The 25,256-nt window shown below is 32.9% G+C and overlaps 1 protein-coding gene and 1 non-coding gene across 2 annotated transcripts; one reads left to right on the top strand and one right to left on the bottom strand.

Moving 5' to 3' along the window:
• Nucleotides 1-283: 283 nt before the first annotated feature.
• On the top strand, nt 284-25,256 carry Smp_212420 (Dab2-interacting protein-like; the record flags this gene model as incomplete). The annotated part of the gene is made up of 4 exons (XM_018796231.1): nt 284-442; nt 14,921-15,151; nt 22,719-22,758; nt 24,994-25,256. The coding sequence occupies 4 exons, from the start codon at nt 284-286 to the stop codon at nt 25,254-25,256; spliced, it is 693 nt and encodes a 230-aa protein (XP_018646882.1).
• Smp_tRNA_01266_Pseudo_TTG.1.1 lies at nt 24,087-24,158 on the bottom strand. The gene has a single exon. It is a non-coding gene (tRNA).

The raw sequence follows: 25,256 nt of genomic DNA on the forward strand, positions 1-25,256 counted from the left end.
TTCGCTTATATTTGATGTACCGACGGTTTTGCACTTAGTATGTGGTTGTTTTAGCCAATCTGATAAATAGCGCGTACTTTGAGGTTTTGTTATCACTTTAGATAGCGTGAATTTGTGCTGAGCCTCGTTGAGAAGCAATTTTTGATCATTTTTTTCATTTCGCTGGGTTGTTTTATAATCATCTTGTTGCATCTTTGTATATCTCAACATTCAATTCAATCACAAACCGGAAAGTTATGAAATGATATCCTACTAAATAAAATATTCGGATATCTCCACAGAGATGGAAGTTATTGTTGAGTACGACTATACCGCTGAGGAAAATGACGAATTGACAATCAAAAAAGGGGATATTATCAGGGATGTTTCTCAATTTGAGGAGGGATGGTATATTGGATGTTTAAATGGCCGCATCGGAGTTTTTCCTGATAATTTTGTGAAGGTAAATATATTTAGTTTCATGAAGAAATGTTTAAGGTTAAAGCATCTGTGCAGTCCAAAGGTTCGGTAAGTTTTCCTTATGAAGATAATTCTCTTTGTCCCTGAAATTTTTTGTAAATCTTGTAAGTTATGCTTATTTGTGCAAACGTTTTCTGATACACTTTCGCATTGATAAAGAGATCAAAATTTTTTTTACCGACTGTGTAGGTGGCATGGAAATGTCTTGGCTATAATGAGCATCCTGTTAGAAGGCACTTCTGAATACGTATATGAATGGTGAAGTCTCCGAATAGCTTTCAGTTAATTAAACGAAAAAAATCAGACGAGAGATATAGAGATCCTTGTGAATGCATTATATTGCAAAAGACATTTTTCCCTAACTACCTCTGTCTTAACGCGAGCCGGCATCAACTCGAGTGTCAAAGAATTTTCCCCTAACTTATTATTGCTCAATTTTAAATTGGTGAATACTAAGATGCATTAATATGTATGTTTTTTAATATCTTGCACTTTTAGTGAAGGCAGCCAAGCTAGCAATTTTCACTCTCCTCCAAGTGTTTTATTCACTGGTGGTTAGCAGGTGTTGAAACACAAGTTAAACTAGTATCATCACGCTCATATTTTTCATCTGCACTTATTTCCCAATGATATTTTTTGAACTTTTCTTATCATAAAGAATGACAGCTAGATGATTTGCTATCTCACACTGTTATAACCCTGAACAATCTTTTCGGTTTTATAAATGGTTTTGCTTCGTCAGCAAAACAGTTTTGTAAATGTTTAGTCAGTATGGGTTTGTAATTCAGTAACCTTAGTTGGCGTGACATTGTGAGTAGGTGTAAAAACTTACTGTTGTGTCACGAAATATGTAATGACTCAAAACATTATTCTTGTATGACCGTCAAAATTCATTAGTCACTGTAATTTGTTGAATTATGTAGTTCTTTAGAGGTCATATATCTACCATAAACGTATAGTGAAGTACTTTGTCGATTCATATAAATACCTTTTTGTACAGAATTAATAGGAGAATATGGTCTTAAAAACCAGATAAAATCGTAAAATGAAAGAAATTTGAGTAATATAGCTTAAGCATTTTAGGAAAATGAGTTGTGTTAGGATTTATGTCACATTGAAGTCTGTGGTTTTATGGACGACCATTGCATAGAGAATAACTACGAACAAATTGTCCGTTTTTTATACCTTAAAATTATCATGCTCTCTTATTTCTGGATAAACAGATTTGTCATATGCATTACAAAATGCCTAGGTTAACAGAAATCGAGCAAGACTTCTGTGTTTGTGTCAATGTTTAGTCAACTTTTGGCTTATTAGAGCTACTAAAGCTTTCAGGATGGGTAGAATCGCTATCTTACCCAACCACGTAAATCCATATGGTCAGACTAAGCATCGAACTGAGGCAAACATCAAACGCGATGTTCTACTTGAGTTCGAAAATCCCGTTTTTAAAGTCCTTGAAATCCTCCACAAGCGGTTTTAAAAACTACATCCTCCTAGCATTCTTAATAAACAAAGACAGAAAATCCATCAAATTCGTTTGATATTAGAGCCGTATCTACGGTAAAATAAAAGATAAATAGAAAATTCGTTAGCTATGATATGCCAGATTGTTTTCGAGTGCAAAGCTTTTCGCAGCTCAGTGTCCCTTTTCGGTTCATCACCGAAAGTCCAATTTATTATTGTAGCTGAATGCTAGTACAGAGGAATGAAAAACAAATGCCAATAGAGATCGGTAATCTTGCTTAAATTTTGGATGCTATTAAGGAGTAATTGCATAGTCGACAAATTATTACTCCTATCTAATATTCATCGATTAACATACACTTGTTGTACCTGAGAACTGGCTGAAGGAATGCTCGCAGAATTCCGTACCTTGAAAATCATAACACTTACCGTGTCTCAGTAATATTGATTACAAGGTCATCTGTATTATCCTTTACAAGCTGGGACGATAAGGTGTTGTTCATCATGAAGAAATGCCATGATTCTAACTTTGAAATAACAATGCTATCGAAATTGAGTTTTGTGCAAGTCTCAATGTTACCATGTAGTTACAACATCTCGAAGAAGAATTACGTAATGTATTGTTTCTTGGGACATCACGGCATATTAATTCGTCATATTATGTGTGAGCTATTCACATCATGAACTCGCTGATCACCTGAATGGCTGTAAATGAAACTTGCCAGAATTTCTCCTATTGATTACGAAATGATATAGAGCTCGATAAAACTTGTGTTTGTTCTTTGTATTTCTCATCTACATGCAATATAGTCGACTTATATTTAAAAGCTAGTTAGTTTGCAATATTTATTAATCCAGTCTGATCATTAGACTGATACAATATTTAGATGAGCAGACAAATTCTCCAATCGCTTTACTGCAGTCAACACTAAATAATGAAGCGAAGCATCAATATTTGTCTGTGGACAGTTTATTGATAAACAAATCAAATAGACACGAAAAACAACCCTACTAAACAAAAAATATTATCCTTAGATTTTATCTACTGAGCATTATCCCATATAAAAGATATATATACCCCTATCATGGTAAACCTTCGAACTTTAAATATTCATGATATTCGTTTTTGCTACAATCATTCACTAAGATTGTAAAACATGTTACTATAAACCTTAAAGTGATAGTACATCATAAACATGTGTGTTACGCAATAATCATAATTTAAGATATTATGTTTTTTGTCTATGAACTTTTTGTCTATCACTTCTTCAGTGTTGACTGAGACAATAAAGGCACAAATTTGTTGTTTAAATCAATTTAATTTTGTAAACGTGTCTATCGCTTATGAGATCGACCTGGAATTCAGCCTGAAGTAAAAATACATCTCATTCAAAACTTTAGATTATATTATTCTTCACCAAATTTCATATACTGAACAATTAAAACTGTTCTAAAGCATTCAACGTTTAAATCAAGTCAAATACTTGAGCTGTTCATTAGACTGCTAATTAAAAATGTTTGAGAAACGTTGCGCATGTGCTGCTTGAAGAAATAATTAGTTAGAAACGGTCTAACAGTGATGCAGTTATCAGTAGTAATGATAGGTCACTTGGTTTATGTTGATCCCTGAAGATTATTGTTCCGTCAAGATTTAAATTTTTCCGCAAATACTAAGTTATGATACGTTATCTTTTTAATTTTTGCAGCCTAATGCCATCTGTTAAGTCTCAGTAGTTGATTCTTTCAAATGACTTATCAAAACGCTAAATCTAACTGTAATATACAACGATTTTCCTTACAATATGAATATCACCGGGTTGTGGTCAGCATTATTATCGTAACAAATGGCTAGGAATCGTTCGTGCATACACTCATTGTCTTTGTATGAAAAATTAGCTCCAATATTTTCTTATACTTTTTTTCCCCTTTCCTTATCTTTACTACTCGGGAATTTGTCTTGAAGTAATTCTATTTTGCTGTATTAATGTAGTATGGCAGCTTGAACTGAAACACATATTTGTAGAGTTCTACAGTGCGCACGACAGACTGTCTGGGTAATTATTTCAAACAATTCTAATCATAACTTTATCACTCACAATCAGACTGAAAATGCCAAAACATCATAATCTGATTGAAAAATTGCCACTGTGTAAATCGAATTTATAAAAGCTAGTGTATTACAAAATTAAAAAGATATGTTATGAATCAGCAAGTATTATGCGGGTGCTAACCTTTATACGACCACTATATTCTACTTGCTATATATATATATATATATATATATATATATATATAGTGAATGCTGATTTATACTTCTGTGCTTGGAAAATGTAATAAAAACATTCTAATTATGAGAAACAAGTAAGATAAGATGATAAACTAGTACTGAGTGAGACAAATGTTTTACTGTCTTGATGCATTCATCGTATCATGGCATAAATTTTAGGTAGATAAGTGTTGTATTTCATATTTCAGTACATGTTAATTCATTGTCTAAGGCTGAACTATTTCAGAGAAAATTTATAACAAATGTCAAGTTGTAATACATTCTTCCTAACTGAATACATTTAACAAAGAACTGTTCTCATAATATATATATATATTAAAAACAATATTTCTTGTCGATCACTTGAAAGGGATTTAAAATCTCAAAGTACTCAACTCATTAGACACATCGTATGTAAATAAGACTAAAAATTTGATTGCTGCTAATAGCTAGATAACTCAACGTTGGTAACCAATTAAAATATACATTTCTGTTTATATATTCACTAGGATTTTAGAATTGTTTAATATACATATGACAGGATAAAAGAAACTAACAGATTTAGTTTGTTTTGTGTGCCTCGATAAGTTTCAACAACGTTTAGTGGTAGTAAACTCATATGTCAACTTTTTAAATGTAAAATTTTATCAGTCATAATTATCTGGCATTTAAATGAAGCATAGTCGCTAATGAAACATGTTTACTGACCCTCAGGATCTGAAAGGTCATCACATATTTTTTAAAGTCCTAAACTAACATTGAGCGGCTGCTCATGGATTTGTAGTCGGTAAATAATACCACTTTATGGATACTAATGGTCAGCGAATTTTGATTATTCCTCATAAGTACCCAATGATCTTCAAAGTTAATGGAAAACTATCAAAATGTATTTATTTTAGATTGACTAACGGAAATATGTTTATAGCGTTAAGTCTGTGGTTAATCCTTGGTGGAATTCATAACAAAAATCTATCTTAAATACTGAGTTCAAAAATACTGATACCTTCAAGAATTCTTCATTCAATTATGTTACTTTTCTGAGACATTTTAGAATAAGATACATTAAAGTAAAGCGAGAAGAACAAGATTTGTGGAATAATATAAATCCATTATATTTCAAGGTTTCTCATAGGCTACAAACGGGCTAAATTTGCATTAGTGATGTTATTATCAAAATGTCTTTTTACATATTATAATCACTGAGTTTTACATTGAAACAACATAAGAAACAGGAAATAACATATTTAATATAAAAGAAGGATTAAAGTAGCACTAAAGAGAAGCTTCTCTACAACCTAACTATGTTGTTCTTTTAATGTTCTTTTAATTAATCAAAAGTGAATCAATACCCTATTGCGATCACACTCAAATATATTTACGAATTTACATGTACTTGTGGAAGCAAGTACATAAGCAAGACTGAAAGAAGGTCGTCCACATGGTTTTTCATACCTATTCCTCGTAAGGTGTGTCTGAATGATAATATTAATAAGGGCGATCACCAAACATTTGATGGATAGTGGACACAAGGTAAATGTCTAAAAAGTGTGAAAAATAATCAGCAGTCAGCGTACACCATTTTTACTCTGCTTTGCAGAAACCAACTTGACCTTTGTATACAGGAAGAAAGTTTGGTAAACCTCTCATTGTCATGGTAAGACAGTTATATTGTTTTAACGCTTGGCAGTTGGATTATTTCTTTTTTATGATTAATAACTTAAAGTAAGAAATTTCAGTAAAATTTCACTCATGACGTTGACTTTAATTTTATATCAACTAGATGCTTTGAATATCACTTATTTGTTAACAGTCTGTTTTTATTCATTATCTTAATTATCATCTCAACAAATAAATACTAATCAGTCTTAACTGTTATATTAGGTATGTTGTTTCCTCTGTTTCCTATGTCGTTTTGATATGAACTTCATTGATTACGGTATGTAATAAAAACACTTTTATGGTAATGTTACTAAAGCAAATTTAGGCAGTTTCCAGCTAATGAGAAACCTGAAATATAATGAATTCATATTATTCACCAAATCTTATTCTTCTTGCCTTATTCAAATTTTCAGAATAGGGATTTGTGGACATTGTAGTAATTTTAATAGTTAAATTCATGAGTCGATCTAAGCTAGGCCACCATCGAAAACTTGAAAGCACTGGACGGCCGTTTCGTCCTAGTATAGGACTCCTCAGAAGTGGGCATCCACAACGCCTAACTTCAATCTATTTATGACCTTGCGCGAATCTTCATCCATAGACATTAACACATTTGGGGACCGGTCCAGTGGTATAGAGGTTAAGCCTTTGTGCACGAAACCGAAGGTCATGGGTTCGAGTACCGTGAGGGGGATTGTGGATGTCCCATAATAGGACGGAATGGCTGTATATACTTCCAGGTTTTCAGTGGTAGTCAGGCTTAGACAGACTCATGAATTCATGTATTAAAATTATTTTAATTTATCAAGGGAATTAGGGTGTATTAAAAAAAGGCAGTTATAAATGTACACTCGTTCTATTGAAAAGATCGTTCGTTGTTTCAACATAGTAAAGACTGTTCAATTGATGCATTGTTTATTTATTGAACTTAATATGTTATTATTCTTCCCGTTTGATTTAGTTCTGTTTTTAGTTATCAACCATGACTTTAAAAGTTATTCTTACTGAGATATTTGTTTTCTGTGTAGTGTTGGGCCAAATGGTACTCATGTTTTGCGCGTTGATTTACCCAACTCATTGATTTGAAAATCTATACAATTATTACAATTACCTGTTTTTACACACTTAGGGGAAATATCTTAGATATCTCAGTAAACAGACGTAATAAGTACGTTCGCATACATAAAACGAAGTTCTATTCGATAAACCATCTTTGGTTACTAAAGCTTATCAAAATGGATTCCAGTAGTTTAAAAATCCCAATAGAATATCCAAAAACAAAGAATACTCGATTGAACAATTGTTTTCAATAACTTAATCATCAGGCTCTACTGTTTTCAGCCCATAATTATGATATTTTACAAAGGCTAATTTAAGGCACCCATGATTGAATTTGACAATGTTATATGTCAATAATGGTGAACGTTTACATCTGTTACGACATAAATACTCCAAAGTTGTGTTATTTGTAAATTAGAACAGTCATTTGATAATGGTCAGGATGATTCGTAGTAGTGTCAAGTCATAATCAGTATAGTCGTAATATAACGAAATAAAAATTCATGTGAATAAAAAATGAATATTAGGGGGATTTCATTTTGTCGAGCGAGGTAAAAATAATAATGATAAAAGTAACGACAATAATAATATTGTTGTGTGAATATAATATGTAATAAGAAGGGTGTTATCAATGTAATTATGATTTAAAAAATTCATGTGAATTGAAGATGAATGTGAAGATTTAGATATAAACACGAAAGGAACTGGGAGGGGGGGTTAAGAGGTTTAAAATATCCAGTTTAGGCATCCGGTGATCCACTTGTGGGCCAAGGTAAACATAAAGGCTGCATATACCTCTTCTGGAAAGTTCGGTTTATTGAAGTTGATCTAGATGGCTTCAGCTATGTAGAGGAGCAGTAATCTAGCTCCTTCAGGTAGATTCTCTGGAACTTGACATAAAACAGAGAAAGCCTCATCTATTTTAGTATGATGTTCACTATATACCAAGTGAGAAAGAATGGTGCTATTAATTGATTTGGTGATTCTTCTTCCCAACCATGCTGGTACATGTTCACGAACACGCAAGGATAAGGCCCTCTGAGTACGGCCTATGTAACTGGCTCCATAATAGCAATTGAATTGGTATACACACATGGAGGAGCTTATCATCGGTAACCTACCCTTGGTTTGTTGTGTAAGTACTGGTTTGGTTGATAAAATTATGTGTAACTTGGCGGCGTAAAACGTCGGCGTGTTAAAATGTCACCCGCTATGTCGCCTTCGAAATCCAGTTTCAGAGTCAAGGTTTTTTTACTGGTCGTGCCACAGTTTTTTTTTTTTTAATACCTTTTAATAGAATTTTTCTGACGAAGTTATTTCGTAATGTACTCTTTAGCTTATCGATTTCGCTATCTACACTATTTTCAGAACATAAGAGTTTGACTCTGTGGGTGAGACATTAAACCAAATCTATTTTGTATTGAAGAGATCTAGAGCTATGGAAATGGGTATACTGAAGCGTTCATATATTCTTCCTAAATACATTTCTTTTTATGGGACCGTCTATCCTTCTAGAAAGTAGGACATCACGGAAAGCCATACTATTGTCGTCTCCTTTTTGATGGTGAATTTCATAACTGAGTGAACGTCAATAAAACCGTTCAACAGCTCTTGTTTGTCAATATTTTCGTCACACACGATCAGTGTGTCATTGATGTATCAACAGTAGTAATCTAACTTGTTTATAATGTTCATTGCTATTCCATCTATTTGTCTGTAAAATTCATTGTTAAACATAAAACATGGATTTCGTGATTTTTGAATAGTGACCAATTCGTCTACATAATCGAAACCGTGAACATGTGATTAATCTAATCGATTATGATTAAAAATAGTAACTTTCCGTTCCGCGATAGAGTGTCTCAAACAATTACTTTTAATATTCAATTATAAATGAGTCATTAACATAGTGTTTATTTAGAAAGTATGCAAAAAATGTTACATTGATTGTAATGAGCTGTTATCTGTTAGATTTTAATGCCAAAAGAAATGTCTGAATAATCTGTCAAAAATTCATTTACTAGTTTTCATTTGTGCAATAAAAATGTTTACTGGACAAATACTCAAAATCAGAGTCATGAACAATGTCACAGTATTCTAACAAATCGATAAGGAACCTACTCATTATATATTCCTAGAGATTGAGTCCAGGTTGTCCAAACTCTTTGCATAAACGCACTATTATTGTGTCATATACGGAAACTAATGAAACTGAAGTTTCAACCTATTATTTCATAAAACCTATCTTCTCATAATCTCTCCGGTATGTCTGTTATCAAAGAATGCGTTTTTGTTGACCTTAGACATCTTTTATTAATCTTACACTTTTGGCTGCTAACTTGTGAGTATTGAGAAAGGATCAAACAGATGGTAATGAATTTAAGTCATCATGGGCTGAACTTCGAAATTAATTGGTTTTATCATAACGTATCATATTAGATCGTAAATAGTGTAATACATGTTTTGGTCAAAAGAGAAAATTAACAAACTCTCAAGCAGTAAAGCTGACATAATATTAGTCATAGTAGAAAGCTAGATGTAAGAAATGCAGCTTAAAAGGAACGAATAAAACCGAAGAATAAAATTCATTTGTTGGTGCTAAGCTAAAGACTTAGAAAAGTCAAGGATGTTTACAGCTGAGCCAATAAAAATGATTTTTTACCATGAAACTTAGCATCTCTAACCACTGACTGGAAGTGTTCACAAGTTGAATAACGATTTATACTATGCAGGGTTTATATATATATATATATATATATATATATATATATATATATATATATATATATATATATATATATGCATTATGATATGCATGAAGACTGATTCATGCGTATTATTTATCCTTACACTGATCAACTGCAGCTCAGAAGCTCTGGATGTGATAATTATGGAAGTATCACTGAATTATTACTATTAATCCTCTCACTACTTCTACTACTCTGGGATTTAACTTGACAATTTAATCTCTCTGTCCTAATAGAGTATACCAACTTGGATTGATTTATACATGTACCAGGTTCTAAGATGTGTTTGACTGACTGGAATTACAGATGTATAGATGTAAAAATGAGCTCACACTTTCTGCAGATTAGGAATTGATGTTTTTAGTGTGCATTATGATCGCAAAATGTAGATCTAAGACTATCTTTTTTTGTTTGGGTCATCCTACACGGTTTTCCGAGACACTGAATCATATAATATAACTTAGTGCTATACTAGCTGATAGAAATACGTTGGTCAACAATAATAAATATAGCATTTATCTAAATTCGAGTTCGTTTTATGGTTATATAGTATGACAGTTTAGTTTTTTACGTGAACAGTATCTCTTATCAATTGATCTAAAACAAAGAAAAACATTATATTCGGTAAAAATTACATGAACTTGCTTGAATTTTCTCTCGTTCAACTTTAATCATGGAATAGATTTTACTTTAAATTCTTTAATCATTTATCTGATCATGACATCTTTATGTAGACTTTTTCAGTTTAAGAAACACGTTATTTTTGAAGTTTGATCATTATATCTTGCATACTAAAGAAATTTTATTGACTGCTTATGAAACCTAGTGGTGATCAATGTGTTTATTTATGGTAGTTACAATGTACTCTCATTTTTTATGACTTTCTTATAACACTTGAAAAAATAATTAGTTTAAGGTGGTGAACTTTTTGAACAAGTGTAATCATGTCTATTAGATATGTAGATTAGAGTTTGCTTATGTTTGATTGTCATCGTAAAAATGCGAATTCATTAATTGACAATATATTTCGACACTTTAGCATAAATAATTTTCAGAATAATTAGCGAATTATTTATGGGCCAACAAAGTAGTCAACAGTGATTGCTTTCTTGATACTCTTAAACATCACACATTATACTACTTGTTATTTGTGCTTTAAAGTAGTAGCTCATTGAGAAAAAATAATGATGCTAATAGTGTTAATGCTAATATCTTCTTAATCCTGTTGGAAAATAAAAGCTATGTGTTTAACGCCGTTAGTAAACAGTCTCTTAGTGAAACAATCTTTTGGCTGTAGTATTGAATTTTTCTTATAAATGGCTAGTTTCATTAAAAATAACTCAGTCAATCACAATATAGGACCTAGTACGTATGCACATCGGTTAAATTCGCCATACTCAATTAACACAGAGAGTTGAAATTATTAGGGCGTATTCAACAGTAGTCTAGATAGCAACAGTATCAGTGATAATAGAAAAGATCATGTGTCGAACATGAGATTCAAGAAAATATAAATTAATGATATCAAACGATTATAAGGACTTCAGAAGCTTGGAATTTGGGAGAAGACAAAGGGTGGATGCACTTACGCCACTACAGACGGTTTTGAGCCGTGTCCTTAAAAGTTCCTAACCAATGGTTATGATAATCACATAAACCCCAACCAGATAGTATACACTTGTTAGTATGGCTCAGTCGAAATATCAATCACTTCATGGATTGATCCCATGTTTTAGTTTGGGTCCCCCTAGCTTTCTTTCAACCCACTCCTATACCATACAACATTACTCGTCCATGTAGACAGAGGTTGAACACACTTATCACATGTTTCAATAACCACAGTTCATGGAGATTTACTACTTTATCAATCGATTTGCTATCTTTACCCAGTACCATTTTCCTGACCTAGACATTGCTCACTCTGTGGCCATACAATACACGAGCAATGCCTCGAAGAAACTTACGATCGAATACTAGTAACTTATAAGTATCCTCAATTTTTAATGACCATTTTTCACACATATAAAATAGCATGGAGCAAACTGTCGAGAATTAAACTGGTCCCTTGATTAGCAGACGGACATCTTACCTACATCAAACGTGATGCAAGTTGGCGAAAGCCAACCGAGCTCTCTGAATTTGTTCTGAGATTTCACCAGACTGTGGGGATTGACGAAGCTCTCAAGATAAGTGAATTGGTCGATACGTTCAACTGATTCACTCTCTATCGTTAATTCAAGACTGGTGAAGCCCAATCCTGAGGCAGTACTTTGCATTTGGAGGGAGAGAACATCATCCCAAACATGCCTACATTGTTTCTGAACATGGCTAGAAGACTCTGGATTTTGTCAATGTTTTCAATTCATGGATTGAAAGAGGTGCAAATTATTTAAAAAAATCTGTCAAAAACTACTTATTATCGTATATCCATCAGTTATTGGTTATGTAATGGGCTTTTAACACATTATATGAGGAAAAAATCAGTGACAACATGATGAGATGATCTAATCGTTAACAGCTCTTCTACAGAAAGTGCGTCCAAAATATGTTGTAATACTAAACGGAGATTTGATAGCTCAGGTCGAGCGTCTGGGCACGGAACAGGGTCGTTTAGTGGCCGATGGGGACTTGTTGGTCTGAGGTCAGATAACGGGGACCATCTACTGCAACTGTACTCAGACCACAACCTGTTTTTGGCTAGCGCTAACTACCGGCACAGTCATCGCTGATGTGCCACCTGGCACCCTCCATCTGCATCTCTAACGTGGACTGAGATTGATCATATCGCGATCAGCTACCGCTGGCGTGGTTGTGTAAAAGACTGCTGCTCCTTTTTGAGTACCTATCTAGATTCTGAACATATCCTTATTCGCTCTAAGCTTACCTGACGTCTCAGTGGCCAATAAAGTCATCGTAGGTTGTTCAAAAGTTGAGAAAGATTAACTCGTGAAGAGCAGGCTGGTTTTCGTTCCCGTCGAGGATGTATTGATCATCAACCCCCTCCAAATGTTAGAACACTGTCATACTTATCATAGGCCAACAATCGTAGTGTTTCTTGATATCAGGACTGCCTTCGATTCGTTGGACAGAACTGTTCTCTGAGATTGTCTATTGAGGAAGGGTGCGCCTGAGGATTTTATTAACATCTTAAAGGCATTAAATACAAACACATCAGGTAGATTGAGGGCATACAACCACCTCTCCACATTATTCCATTCAAACAGAGGAGTTAGACAGAGTTGCCTAATCTCACCATTCCTCTTCAACTTTGCCATCGATGGCGCTCTGGAAACAGCTCTGATGGATGCAGGTAATGATGGTGTGGATCTGCTGTTTAGAGAAAGACCTCTCGACTTTGAGTATGCGGATGATATTGTATTACTGTGCGATAATACTCAAGCCATGAAATCCGCACTTAGTCAGTTGACAATTAGTGTCCGTAGGTATGGTATGTGCTTCGCACCTTCGAAGTGCAGATACTTTTACAAGACTGGCAAGACCCCGATCCTGTACTCACTCTGGGTAGTGGGCAGATAGAAGTAGTCGAGAAGTTCGTATATCTGGGTAGCTGAGTAAGTGCTGGTTGTGGCATGAGTGGTGGGATCGATTAATGTATGGTGAAAGCCAGAGCGGCTTATGTCAATCTGGGCCATCTTTGGCGCCTTGATGTTAGTCTGGCTGTGAAGGGTCGGATCCAAAACGCGTCGGTGGGAGCAGTCTTACTCTATGCTTGTGAGACCTGGCCTCTCCGAGTAGAGGATGCTAGACGAATCTTTGTGTTTGATTATCGTTGTCTCCGAAGGATTGCTGACATCCAGTAGCAACATCATGTTAACAATTCAGAGGTTCAATATCGTGTGTTCGGGCACAGTGTTGATAATTTAATTTGTCTCACTTTCATGAAACATAGACTTCGGCAGCTCGTACATGTCTTACCAACGAATTCCACGTCATGCATTGTTTGCCGACGCTGGGACTGGTTGGAAAGGGCGGACAAGTGGTCTATGTTTGACATGGTGTCGTGATATAGAAGAAAGCTGTACAGGACTGGCTTCTGTCGGTACTTCGCGACTCCCTGGTTGGGGCCCTAGAGATGGTGCAACGCAGGGGCTAGAGACGTTATCAAATATGGCTCAGAACAGAAGCTAGTGGTGATCCTGTTGTAACTTTTTTCGACTTGTCTCATGAAAGTGAAAGCAACTTTTTTAACTGGAAGAATTTCTTCAGGTTGTACCTTTTCTAACTGGACTGCTCCTCCCATTGTTATTATTTCACTATCATACACTAATTTCTGTTCGTTATTGTTCCCCTTTTTCTTATACACACCTTACATTCTTTTTCTCATCACATTCTGATTGTCATTGTGTGTTGCATATGTATCTGGTGCCTCTTTGTACCAATATTTATGTGTTCAAATAAATAAATAATCGTTCGGTTACATTTCATTGATCAGTGGCTTGGTTAAGCAAAATAAACAAAAGTTTCCATTTTGACTTCAAGAAGAAAGACTAATAAAGTGAAAAAATCTTTCTCTGCGATTAGTTTTTCATCAGGGCTCTACACTACATGACGGAATAGATCTACACCGTCTCGTGAATTCTAACCACTAAGCAATATATGAAACTTGAACTAATGGAAAATGTTGTAAGATTCCTATTGGTTTTTTGTAATAATTTTCATTTTTAAATCCTACTTAGTCTTATACTGAACATTCAATAAGTATACATAAGCTATAAGTGTGTAATTTATGCATTAACCATCTAGAAATGCGTAATATCATGATTGTATTTGTCGAGCAACCCTACTTTTTTCCACTTATGATACATTAAGGATAGTCTCAACGTATGAGGACATCTCTTCGAATGGATCAATATTTATCTATCTGACAGATTTATATAAATGTATCAGTCGGATATTTTTGATATATTTACACTTTCTACTGTTTATGACTAGCATTTTTACTATCTTATTGGACAGGTAAGAGTCCGTCAATATTGACTGAAGACCACCATGGAATAGGACTTCAATAAACAGAAATATAGTTGAACACCTTGATCATTAAAAATTTGAAGATAATCATCCTCGTAATTCTAAATATTTGACATATAGTTAGCTATGCAATAAGAAAAATATGCCTTTTTCTTTATTTAACAGAGATTATTCAGTGTTCATTCGACAATATATTACAAACATTTCTAGTCGTTAAATACTAAAAGGAGATTCTCCCTAAATAAATTGTAAATTAATGAATTTTATTTTACAGACTATTACAGTTCCTGAGATTGGGTCAAAAGAGACAAACGATAATGATACCAATAACATGTCGAATAGTGATTACGAAAATAGTAATATTAATAATAATAATACTAATAATAATCAATCAAGTTCTGCAACAAAACCCAAACCTGTTTGTGGTATTGGTTTAGGCAATATCTTCAGTGGTCAACCTATTCAATTAAAACAAACCGCTTTGAAAGAAGTGGTCAATAAGGAAGTAAGTAATGACGTTTTTACTAAGTTGTATCAAAATGGCTTGTATTTCAACTCTGCAATGATTTTAGTTGATTAACTTGATACTGAAATGCTTATCGCTGTTTGGTAGTGGAATGAAATTGATCCCTTAATCTAAAGAAAGCAATACATAGGTTATACTAATGGTAGTTTATCTAATGATAAGAAGATCGAGCTTGAATGTCAGTGCTGTTACACATATGAGGGTGGTTGTCTCTTGTCACGGTATGATAGTTCTTCTTGAAGGACGTGACGAATAAACTCGAGCGGAGGTGATCTTAATGACCTGGTAGCGTAAGTGCTAATGGCTTGAAGCTCGTCATTTATTACCTTTTATTATGTTACCACCGGCAGCGGAAATTCATGGGGTAAGGTGAGTTGTACTACTTATAATTTCTACTTTTTCTAAACCCCTCCATCTGTTGTGGGATGTTAGTGAAATTAAAGATTCTGGTTTTCTGAAGGAAAACTCGAAACTCCAATGCATTTGGCAGTGCAACTTCTCTCTGGGACCATGAGTTTTTTAATTATTTTCTTGTATTCCACTCAACCTGTCTGGCATTATAGGGCCTATAGGAGTGATTACTCCAAGAAGTTTAGCTTGATTAGATCATCAAGATGTACAAAACTGACTTTCATATCCAATTAGAAACCCCGATAAGCGAAAATAGAGAAGTAAATTAGGTGCATATATTCACTGACTCATTATAATCGACTTAGTCACACTATCCCTTCTGGTGGTTTTGTAGAGGTACGTCTGACTGTGACATCGTATGATACAGTATTTGAGTATCTGTGGAAGCCTCATGTTTGTTACCAGTTCAGATGAGACTTCATTACGAGTCGCAAGAAATAAGTCAATCCAAGTTAAAGGCCTCCTACAAACTACCTTGAATCATCGAACATTTTATACAAAGTCGTAATGTGATTATTTATTCGCGACCCAATGGTAGCACACAACTCGACTTCTGAATCGTTAATATGTTTCCATTAACAAATAATTGTAGAGTTAAATTCATCCCTATTCGGACTATAATTGAACTGAAATACATACTTTTTTATATAACGTTAAATGCACAATTTTATATGTGAACCGTAATTTAGTCTTCATACGTACTTCCAAATCTGACTGTTATTGGTTTCTTTAATAAGGCTTATAATCAATTCATAGAATGAAAAATATGTATCATTTACTTGTTAATGAGACTTTACATCTTAATATTTTCTTTTTAATGACGTGTTCATCTCCTTTCATATGATTTTGTCTTATATTAAGCATAATGTTTTCCAATCAGTATTACATCACTTAACTGTCAACATGTAATAACATGTTTCTGTACCAATCATAGGAGTGATATAATTATTATGAGTAGTCACGTGTTCAGAATAAAGTTTATCAAAGATTACGAATAGTTGTACACACTGTCATTTACAATTCATATACAGAGATGAATACAATGTGAAGGTGTATGCTGCATTGTATATTTATTACATTTAATTTGTTTGATCAATTTATGTCGTGACAATTTATTCATTAGCTTATCACATCACACAATTAATTATTTCTTTTCTTGAAATAATTTACCTAACAAAGTTTTATTTTTGCATGTGATTTTAGCAGTTTCTTTATTGTCAGCTATTATTAATTAAGCTTTAATTTTCAAAGACTCATTTCTAAACTAATGTAATCAGCCTTCATATGAGCACTTACTCAATATATGCTAGTTTCATTTTTATTTACAAAATAATATGTGAAAAATATGATTGTTATTGTAAATCCATACTTTACACGATTCTTTTAGATTTATGCAAATTCAACTAAATAAGCTTTTCAAGTACATTTAAACTACTTATTTCTTTTAGTAGTACATTTAAACTCCTTGTTTTACCTAATAAATATTTACGTGTATATGTATCATATAAAATGAATGAGTTTAAGATACAGAACTTATAACTTTATAAAAATGAAAAAATGGGGACTTACTGATCATATTGTGATCTTCATATTCCTCAATGAAAACTTATTTCTCGATTTTAGTGTAAGGGGTTTGTTGATATTATTGAACATCATAGTTCACACTACTAACTAACCATAATTAGAAAACTATTGAAAACTAAGAAACGTCAGATAGCTGTTTTGTCACATTATGAATTTTCTCAGCAACGCCCATACACTGGGGATCAGACGCAAAGCCTTCAGGTCTCACGGCGAGAACGTAACCACTGAACGAATGAGTTGTTATCTAAATTTGATCAGTTTATGATATTGAGCAACTATCATCCGTTAGTAATAAAGATATTTTCATCACACTAAACGTGGTTTAACTCAGCTCGTCATGGCTTTTCACTGGAAATCCGAGAATCAACTCTCGAAGATAATCACCATTAAGCAAGGGGTTTGTGAAGATTGTTCATAAGTAACGTTTGGTCACACAGTTTCGGTTGAAACGTTTATTTATAAACACTGAATCTAGCTTCATAACACGTATACAGTCCTATTATTCTGTTTTGCTACACGTGTCTAGTTAGGATTTAAAATTCACTTCAGTCAGTGAATTACTAACTTAGGTAACTCAGTCTTCTCTGGTTTTTATCAAGTCGATTTAATTGTTAACATTCCATTTGAAGTTCTTTTTTTGCTATTCATCAACGATTCAGGAGTTTCTCAGTTCATACTGAAAACGTCAATATATCCATGCATATATAATCCATTTATTTTGATGCCTAACTTCCAATTTTGGTAACAGACAGACTTTATCATCAATGAGTACTTTAGCTTCATTTTAACTCAGTTTCCCTCGTACATTGTGGCTAACGAGATGATTGGGAAATTCAATGAATATGACCAATATTTTAATCACTTCTTACAGTTTAACAATTAACGTACACCAAACGATTAAATATCCAATAAAATACATCGGAACATTATGTAACTTTTTTATTCGGGCTAGAATTGATTGTAAATAGACACTTAACTTATTTCTTAAAACGAAATAGTTAAAAATGTTGGCCATTCTCCTAAAAAAATCTAATTTAAAATAAAAAGAGAACCGGTCATCAACATCTTCACTTTATAAGTCGTTTTTTAAAATCCACCCAATAACATTTTTCTCTATCCAGTTTTATCCATTTACGTATTCATTCAACTGTAATGTTGCTTATGTAAAAAAGGATTCTTATTGCTTATAAGTTCACTGTCCTCAAACAGTATATAAGGTTTATTTTTAGCTATCATTCTCAATAAAGAAATAAGTACTATCTGAAGGTTGATTTTGTAACAAAATTTTTTAGCTGATAAATAGTAATAGTCTACCACTTGTTATTAAATTGTTCTCGACAAAATATCCTATAATTAAATCATATACAATTCTCTATGGGCTAAATAGTTCCAGCTCAGTACTCCGCCGTAAGAAAGTACTCCAACAAATACAAATTCAAGTTTTGATATCAGACACTGGGTGAAATTTAGTAGTTTACATTTCTTAATTTCAATTGAGCATCATTCATTGTAATCTGTTAGCTGTATTAATTTTATGTATTAGTTTAAATAATTATCACAGATATTGATATGAACTTTTCTATCTTTATTTAAGACTTATTTCGATTCATCTTTTATTCATCTTATCAATTTAATCTCATTGTTCTGATGCGATGTGGCAACTTGGGCAGGTGTATAATTATGCCAGGCTCGAATGTTGATTATGATTGACTGATAATTGTGAATCACAAACAATAATTTTCTTTATTTAGCAGAGGATGGAAATGTGATTTTTAAAAGATATTTTTCAAGCTGATTGACGTTTAACAGGGTGAGTTAACTATGCTTTACACAATTTCTTCAAGGATCTCATTATAACTGGTTGTTGAGATTCCCTTTGTAAGTCAGAAATTCATTCTAGAGACATTTTATCTGAGTATGGATTATTAAAAAAAAGACCACGCCTTACTTGTATGCAAGTTCAAACAAGTTATTAATTATCAGTAAACACTTAAAACCGTTAGGATGAATAAGTTTAATTAATTTAGCATGAAGATTAATACGGGTTCTATAGTAATAATAATCATTCTCCACTAAAAAATTGAAAACCAGCATTTTCAATTTTGAGCTTATTCACATCCATACAATTAAAAGTGTGATTGATTGCTTTTCAGGTTTCATATTAAAAATAATCATTCAAACGAGAACTAGTGACAAACATTCACGTTTTCAATAGTGATCATATGAATTAGAGTATTTAACATACAAGTACAATACTAATGCTGATTATAAATATGTTGTATAAAATATCATAGAGTTAATGAAAATAAAGGTGTGGTCTAGATTGTTTGTACAGAGTAATACATCTGGATTCATTGACTGATTTTACGTTCGCAGTTCAGTCATCTCACTTTTTGATAGTCTGTTATCATGTTGTTTTTACAAAACTTGTATGTTTATACTCTGAGTCAATTAAATTCTGTACGTTATTCATTTAAAATGATTAGATATACAAACAGGAACTGGTTTATGTAGTTCAATGAGAATAAGGAATACGTACCACACAAAATAACTTGTGTATTAAGAGAAACTTTAACAGTTGTGATTAACTTACATTTATCTTTTTCGGCAAATGTTTTCAGTCAGTCCCACCCTCATGTTGATATAATACACTATAAAGCATTCATATTGCATTTTACAAGCAAAGATTATTACATAATTACATCTTGCAATATAATCACGTTTAGACCGAAAAACAAGTCGACCGCTGCAGTTTCTCCGCTTAAGTTTCGTAGTATTTAGCTTGTAAATAGTCTCCATCCTTTCTACAACGCGTATTAGTAGGTTACGCAGTTGATATACGTAGTTACTTAGATAAAACCAATCGAAAATACGATAATTCACTTCAACACTTCACTGGTTGAAATATAGGTGATCTAAAAGTCTGAACAGACTACTAACCTACCTATAAGAATAACGGTAGAGTTCCTTATTCAACATATCATATTAACGATGGACAACATATATACATTCAATCCATGGAAAAATCTCATGACTTATTCAAATATTATCTATTCGTGCCAGAAAAGTGATAAAGTATCTCATTTAGTACACTGCTTGAGGTAAAGTCTTAAAATTAGAAATACTGTCACCATTTACTTAAATCAAATGTTTCTTTTTGTAGGATTTTCACTACTTTGTATAAAAACTATAAATTCGAGGGTGAAAAAGAAGGCAAAGAAATCATTTGATTGTATTGTTTTTAAGATGGGTATATGTAACATCAATGTTCATAGTTAGTCATTGCAGTGAAGCTGGATTCATTCTCTGTTATTCTAGATCGTGACTTTGGTTTGTTTTATTACTAATTTCTTCACTATATTTAATCTAACTGACTTGGTGAATAATCTAGTGTTCATTTAAAAACACTATATCTAAATTAATTTTTTAGTCACATCAGAGAACTACTATGATGGGTCAATTTAAAAAATATTTATTCTATTGTTCGGTTTACATCTATTATACAGTAATATACCCTGGTTGATCAGTGTGTAAAAACTGTCATGCTTTCCAAGCCTTAATTCATGCAAATAATCGTTCAACTAATTAACTCTCTAATACCAAAAGCTATTATTGGTTATCCATGAAATAAACAGTAACAGATTAATTACAATTTGATGATTATTTTATTCTGAAACGTTTACTATGTCTGAAATACACCAACGTTAACTTATGTATTTTCATTTGTAGTTTATTTGTGTAAATAGTAGGTATGTCACAGTTATATGTACGCACGTATTTATGTGTATAGATTACGTGCTCCCTCCAAATTTTAAGTAAAAGCCGACTGTAAAAGTAATATATCTATAAACTTTTTTATATTATGCGAATTGAGTTCCAGAATAGAGTATACTCTACTTTACGGATAACCTTAAAAGAACTGGGAAAAATTCCTAGACAGGTCTCATCCAGTTAGAAAATAGCTTTTATAAATGGATAATTTGAAAAAATAGTATTACAAGGAATGAGATGTATAATTGATAAATCTATTAGTGTCCTTCACAAGTTACGCTACCTGTAAAACGGAAAAACAACGACCTTTGGATTCATCCCTATGGATACAGATTGTCCATCTTCTTGAGACGCTTGCAAGGACTCAAACAGGTCTTCAAGCAACCTTACACTGTCCCTAGTTAGGCTTGGGATTAAAAGTTCAGGGTTAGAGCTTTCATCAGAAAACCTGACTGCAGCTATATTTTAAAAATGCTCTTTAGCCAATATGAATAAGTAAATTTCACCCGAAAATCCAAAAGATGCTGTCTTATTAGTGCCTCCACAAAATGAAATAACACCAGGTTAAAAAGGTGGCGAGACTACAATCTGTGGACGAGCCAATCAGAAGCGTTTGACGGATTTCAAGGTCACAACGCCAATTTTAGTACCTCATGCTCCCGTACGATCGGTTCATAGTGGATTCTAGAGAAAATGTGATAATTGAATGGCTACAATAAATAGGACTACAAAGAAGTTCTTTTGTTTGTGATTGTGATGATCAAATGACTTATGGACCTTGTGCAGACTACAATGATGATGTTGTCTTTCGATGTAATATGTGTTGGAGGAAGAAGTCTTTTAGAGTAGGGTTTTTTCGTTCGATTCAGATTGAGACTAAAAAAAATTATGACAATTGCCGCGAACTCAATAATAAAAGCACTAGTAGCACTGGCTGCAACTGGGTACTACAATATACACGGATGATTGGAGAGCGTAAAGTTGCCTACATAGACTTGGTTATGTGCATCGTGTCGTTATCCAGAAACGGCATTTTGTGGACACAAAAACTGGAGTGCACACAAACAATATTAAGCTATGTGGTCGAGGCTGAAAGAATTTTTGCGACCTTATCATGGCTCCAGAGGCCGACTGTTATGGAGCCATATAGATGATTTCCTCTACCGTATGCATTAAGATTTTAGAACCTCTGAACTTCTTTATAACCTTGACAAGTTTTCGTACCATGTAAAAAGAGTGTACCTACTTTAATTCTTTGGTTTTGAATAATATATTTTTACTTTACACTGTTTTCTGGTTGGCTAATATTTCCCAAGGTCACTTGAGATTCGTTCAAAGGTCCTCCATAAATTATAGTCTCGCCGTTACTCACCGAATAATTATTTGTCACCCATCATAAATTTGAAAGTGTTCTCTATTCTTATTCGTAAAAACTATTGAACCAAGTTAAAATAGTTCTGTGACGAATAACCATGTTTTATTCAGATATCAGCTTGTACGATATAAATTTGTCTAGTGATTGCTACGTCAAACGGGATTTGTGATGAGTACTAGGCTAATATTTCAATGTGAACTTCAATATTGAGATATCGGTACACTTGACTAGTGTGTTTCATGTAGGATGCAACATGAGTCTTGTATACATTCGATAAGCATTATCTGTAACATAATATATTCTCGTGTTGAATGATCTTTTAAAGTGATAATTTTAATAATTACCAACTAGTTCTTGTTTAATATACTTGAATTTTTCTCCTAATTACTGTTTATTCATTCACAGAATGTATCAGTACCGGAAAGAGCTATCGGAAACAGTAAAAGTACGTTTAAATGACTGTATTTATTGAATGTTTGGCTTAAAATGTGATAATATACATTATGAACTTGTAAACTGCTCTCTTTTAGTGATCTAAGAACCTAGAATTATATACCTCATACTAGTTAGGATATTATCACTTTTCACAAAACAGAATAAACGTAAAGCAGACCATTTTGCTTCTCTATTACAGTAGATTTATTTTACAAAGTATGAACTATGTCGAAATGTTTTCAGATCTTTTGACAATGAATCATAATCTAGGGAGACACCACTTTTTAGCTACTTGTATAAGTACATATCAAATACATCTACGTTGACGAAATCTAGTTATTGAGATGAAGTAAGCTTTTAAGTTGTTCATTCCAAAGGGTCAAACGTCAATGACTCTAACTACTTAGCTATCGTTTCATAAGTCTTCATAGCTTTTTTAAAGCAGATAACTAGAAAATATCGTTAAAAGTTAGCTTAATGAAAGCAAATATCTTCCATTATTTTGTTTTTGGATGATTTATTAGTGCTGTGTGTACAAGTTGGAGTAAAAAGATATTTGGTTTTTTTATAACGAAGATAAATTTAAGACTTATTCTTTTTACGCTGCATTATGTGATAAAGTTCAACATTGTTGTATTTTGCGTCAAAAGTTATTGTTTCCATGTTACATAATAACCATTAGATTTTATCATTAAATTTTTCATTGTATTTTTTTACAGTTTCTTAAATTTACGAATAAGTATTCACGTATAGGGGGTCTAGAGGTTAAGTGCTCTCTGTAAAACCAAAAGTCCTGAGTTCAGTTCACACGCGGAGTAGCGGGTCTCCTTAGCTAGAGAGTCTAGTGCTCCCTGGTTTAGAATGATTGTTTAAGATCAGTCCGTGATGTAAATTATAAGAGCAGTTATTTACTAATGTTTCATGCTCTGTACGCATATTACTTTGTTGTTTTGTTGAGTGCCTACAAAATCTACAGTTAACTAAGTGACTTTAGCTTGTGTTGAGATCAGTAAACAATTTGGTTATAGAATAATGTTTAGCAATATGGTCTAATATTCCAGTACTAATGAATGTCCGTTTATTCTTACTACGTAATAATTCCAAGTAGTTTAGGTTGATATTCTGTTCTCTGTCAATTCAATCAGTATTGATTACAGTGACAATTGTCAGTGTACATGATGTTCTTTTAAATACTTTTAAATACAAGACACTTTTGATCAATAAAAACAACACTTAACTTATAAGCGAAGATGTATAGTGGCTAGCAGTGGAATCCAGGACGCGCGTTTTGTCCTATTAGGGACTCGTCAGCTGGATGTACCTGCATCTCAGAGTTGGTGTTCAATCTGGGACTTGAACCCAGTACCTTTCGCTTCAAAGGTCATCACGTTATCCACTCAGCTACTGAGTCTTGATAGCCACTTGATTGTGCAATGGGGTGAAGTTTAAATTCACTTAGTTTGTTTAGCTATTTTCAAAAATCGAAAAAACTAATACTTTTTAAAATCGTTTCTGGGCTTCGAAAAAATTAGGATAAATAAGATGTAATATTTTATACAGAGAATAAAATCAGTATTCTATCACTTGAACATAGAATCGTCAAAAAATATTTCATGATTATATAATGTCATACAATTTTAACAAACAAACGGAATATAGGTTTTAAACATGGAGTATTATTGTTAAATTACCACTATTTGCGTAAATATTCAAATTTCGAAAGAATCCTTGAAAGAAATTATAAACTCAGTGATCGAAAGAACACTATATTAGTTCAGCATTAACGAATTACTGCCTTCCAATTACGTGAAAATATAGCTCCGAATCTTAAATAAAATAAGTTTACCTTTTTCCTTGACGTATTCTGTTGGTTTCAATGAAACATAAAGAGCGAACTCTTTAAGTTTATGGTTACATGTTTGGTGAATATATAAGATGGTTCTGGATACTAAACAACCTGGAGTGCTATTTAAATATACATCTCAATGAATGTAAAGCATTCATATCCAACGCTAAAAGTGATTTTAAAATGTTCTCAAGAAATAGCCGTTTAGTGATACTATTTCAGTTAAACACCAACTTGTTGTTCACCCCAGTTTTGTAGTTTTCATTATAGTTAAATATAGGTTTCACGCAAATATATTCACCTAGAATTCAATGTATTATTTCTTAATGTCTTCTTTTTCTCAAAAGTTTTACAAATGATAACAAACGTTCTCCATTCATTTTCATTTTTACCTCATAGTTCTTGATGATACTGCATCAAATTATCCAACAAATCAAGTTCGGGCACGTTATGAATATATACCGAAACAGGCAGATGAGTTAGAATTACACATAGATGATATCATTCAAGTATTAGATCGTAATCTACCTGACGATGGTTGGTGGAGAGGTAGAAACATGCGTACAAATTTAATTGGCATATTTCCGGATAATTTTGTTGCGCCTATCAATGGAACAAATAAAGAATTAGATGAAAGTAAATTACAGGTAAGTGTGAAGTAA

This window comes from Schistosoma mansoni (genome assembly GCF_000237925.1).
Source record: "Schistosoma mansoni, WGS project CABG00000000 data, supercontig 0173, strain Puerto Rico, whole genome shotgun sequence".
Taxonomy (NCBI): domain Eukaryota; kingdom Metazoa; phylum Platyhelminthes; class Trematoda; order Strigeidida; family Schistosomatidae; genus Schistosoma; species Schistosoma mansoni.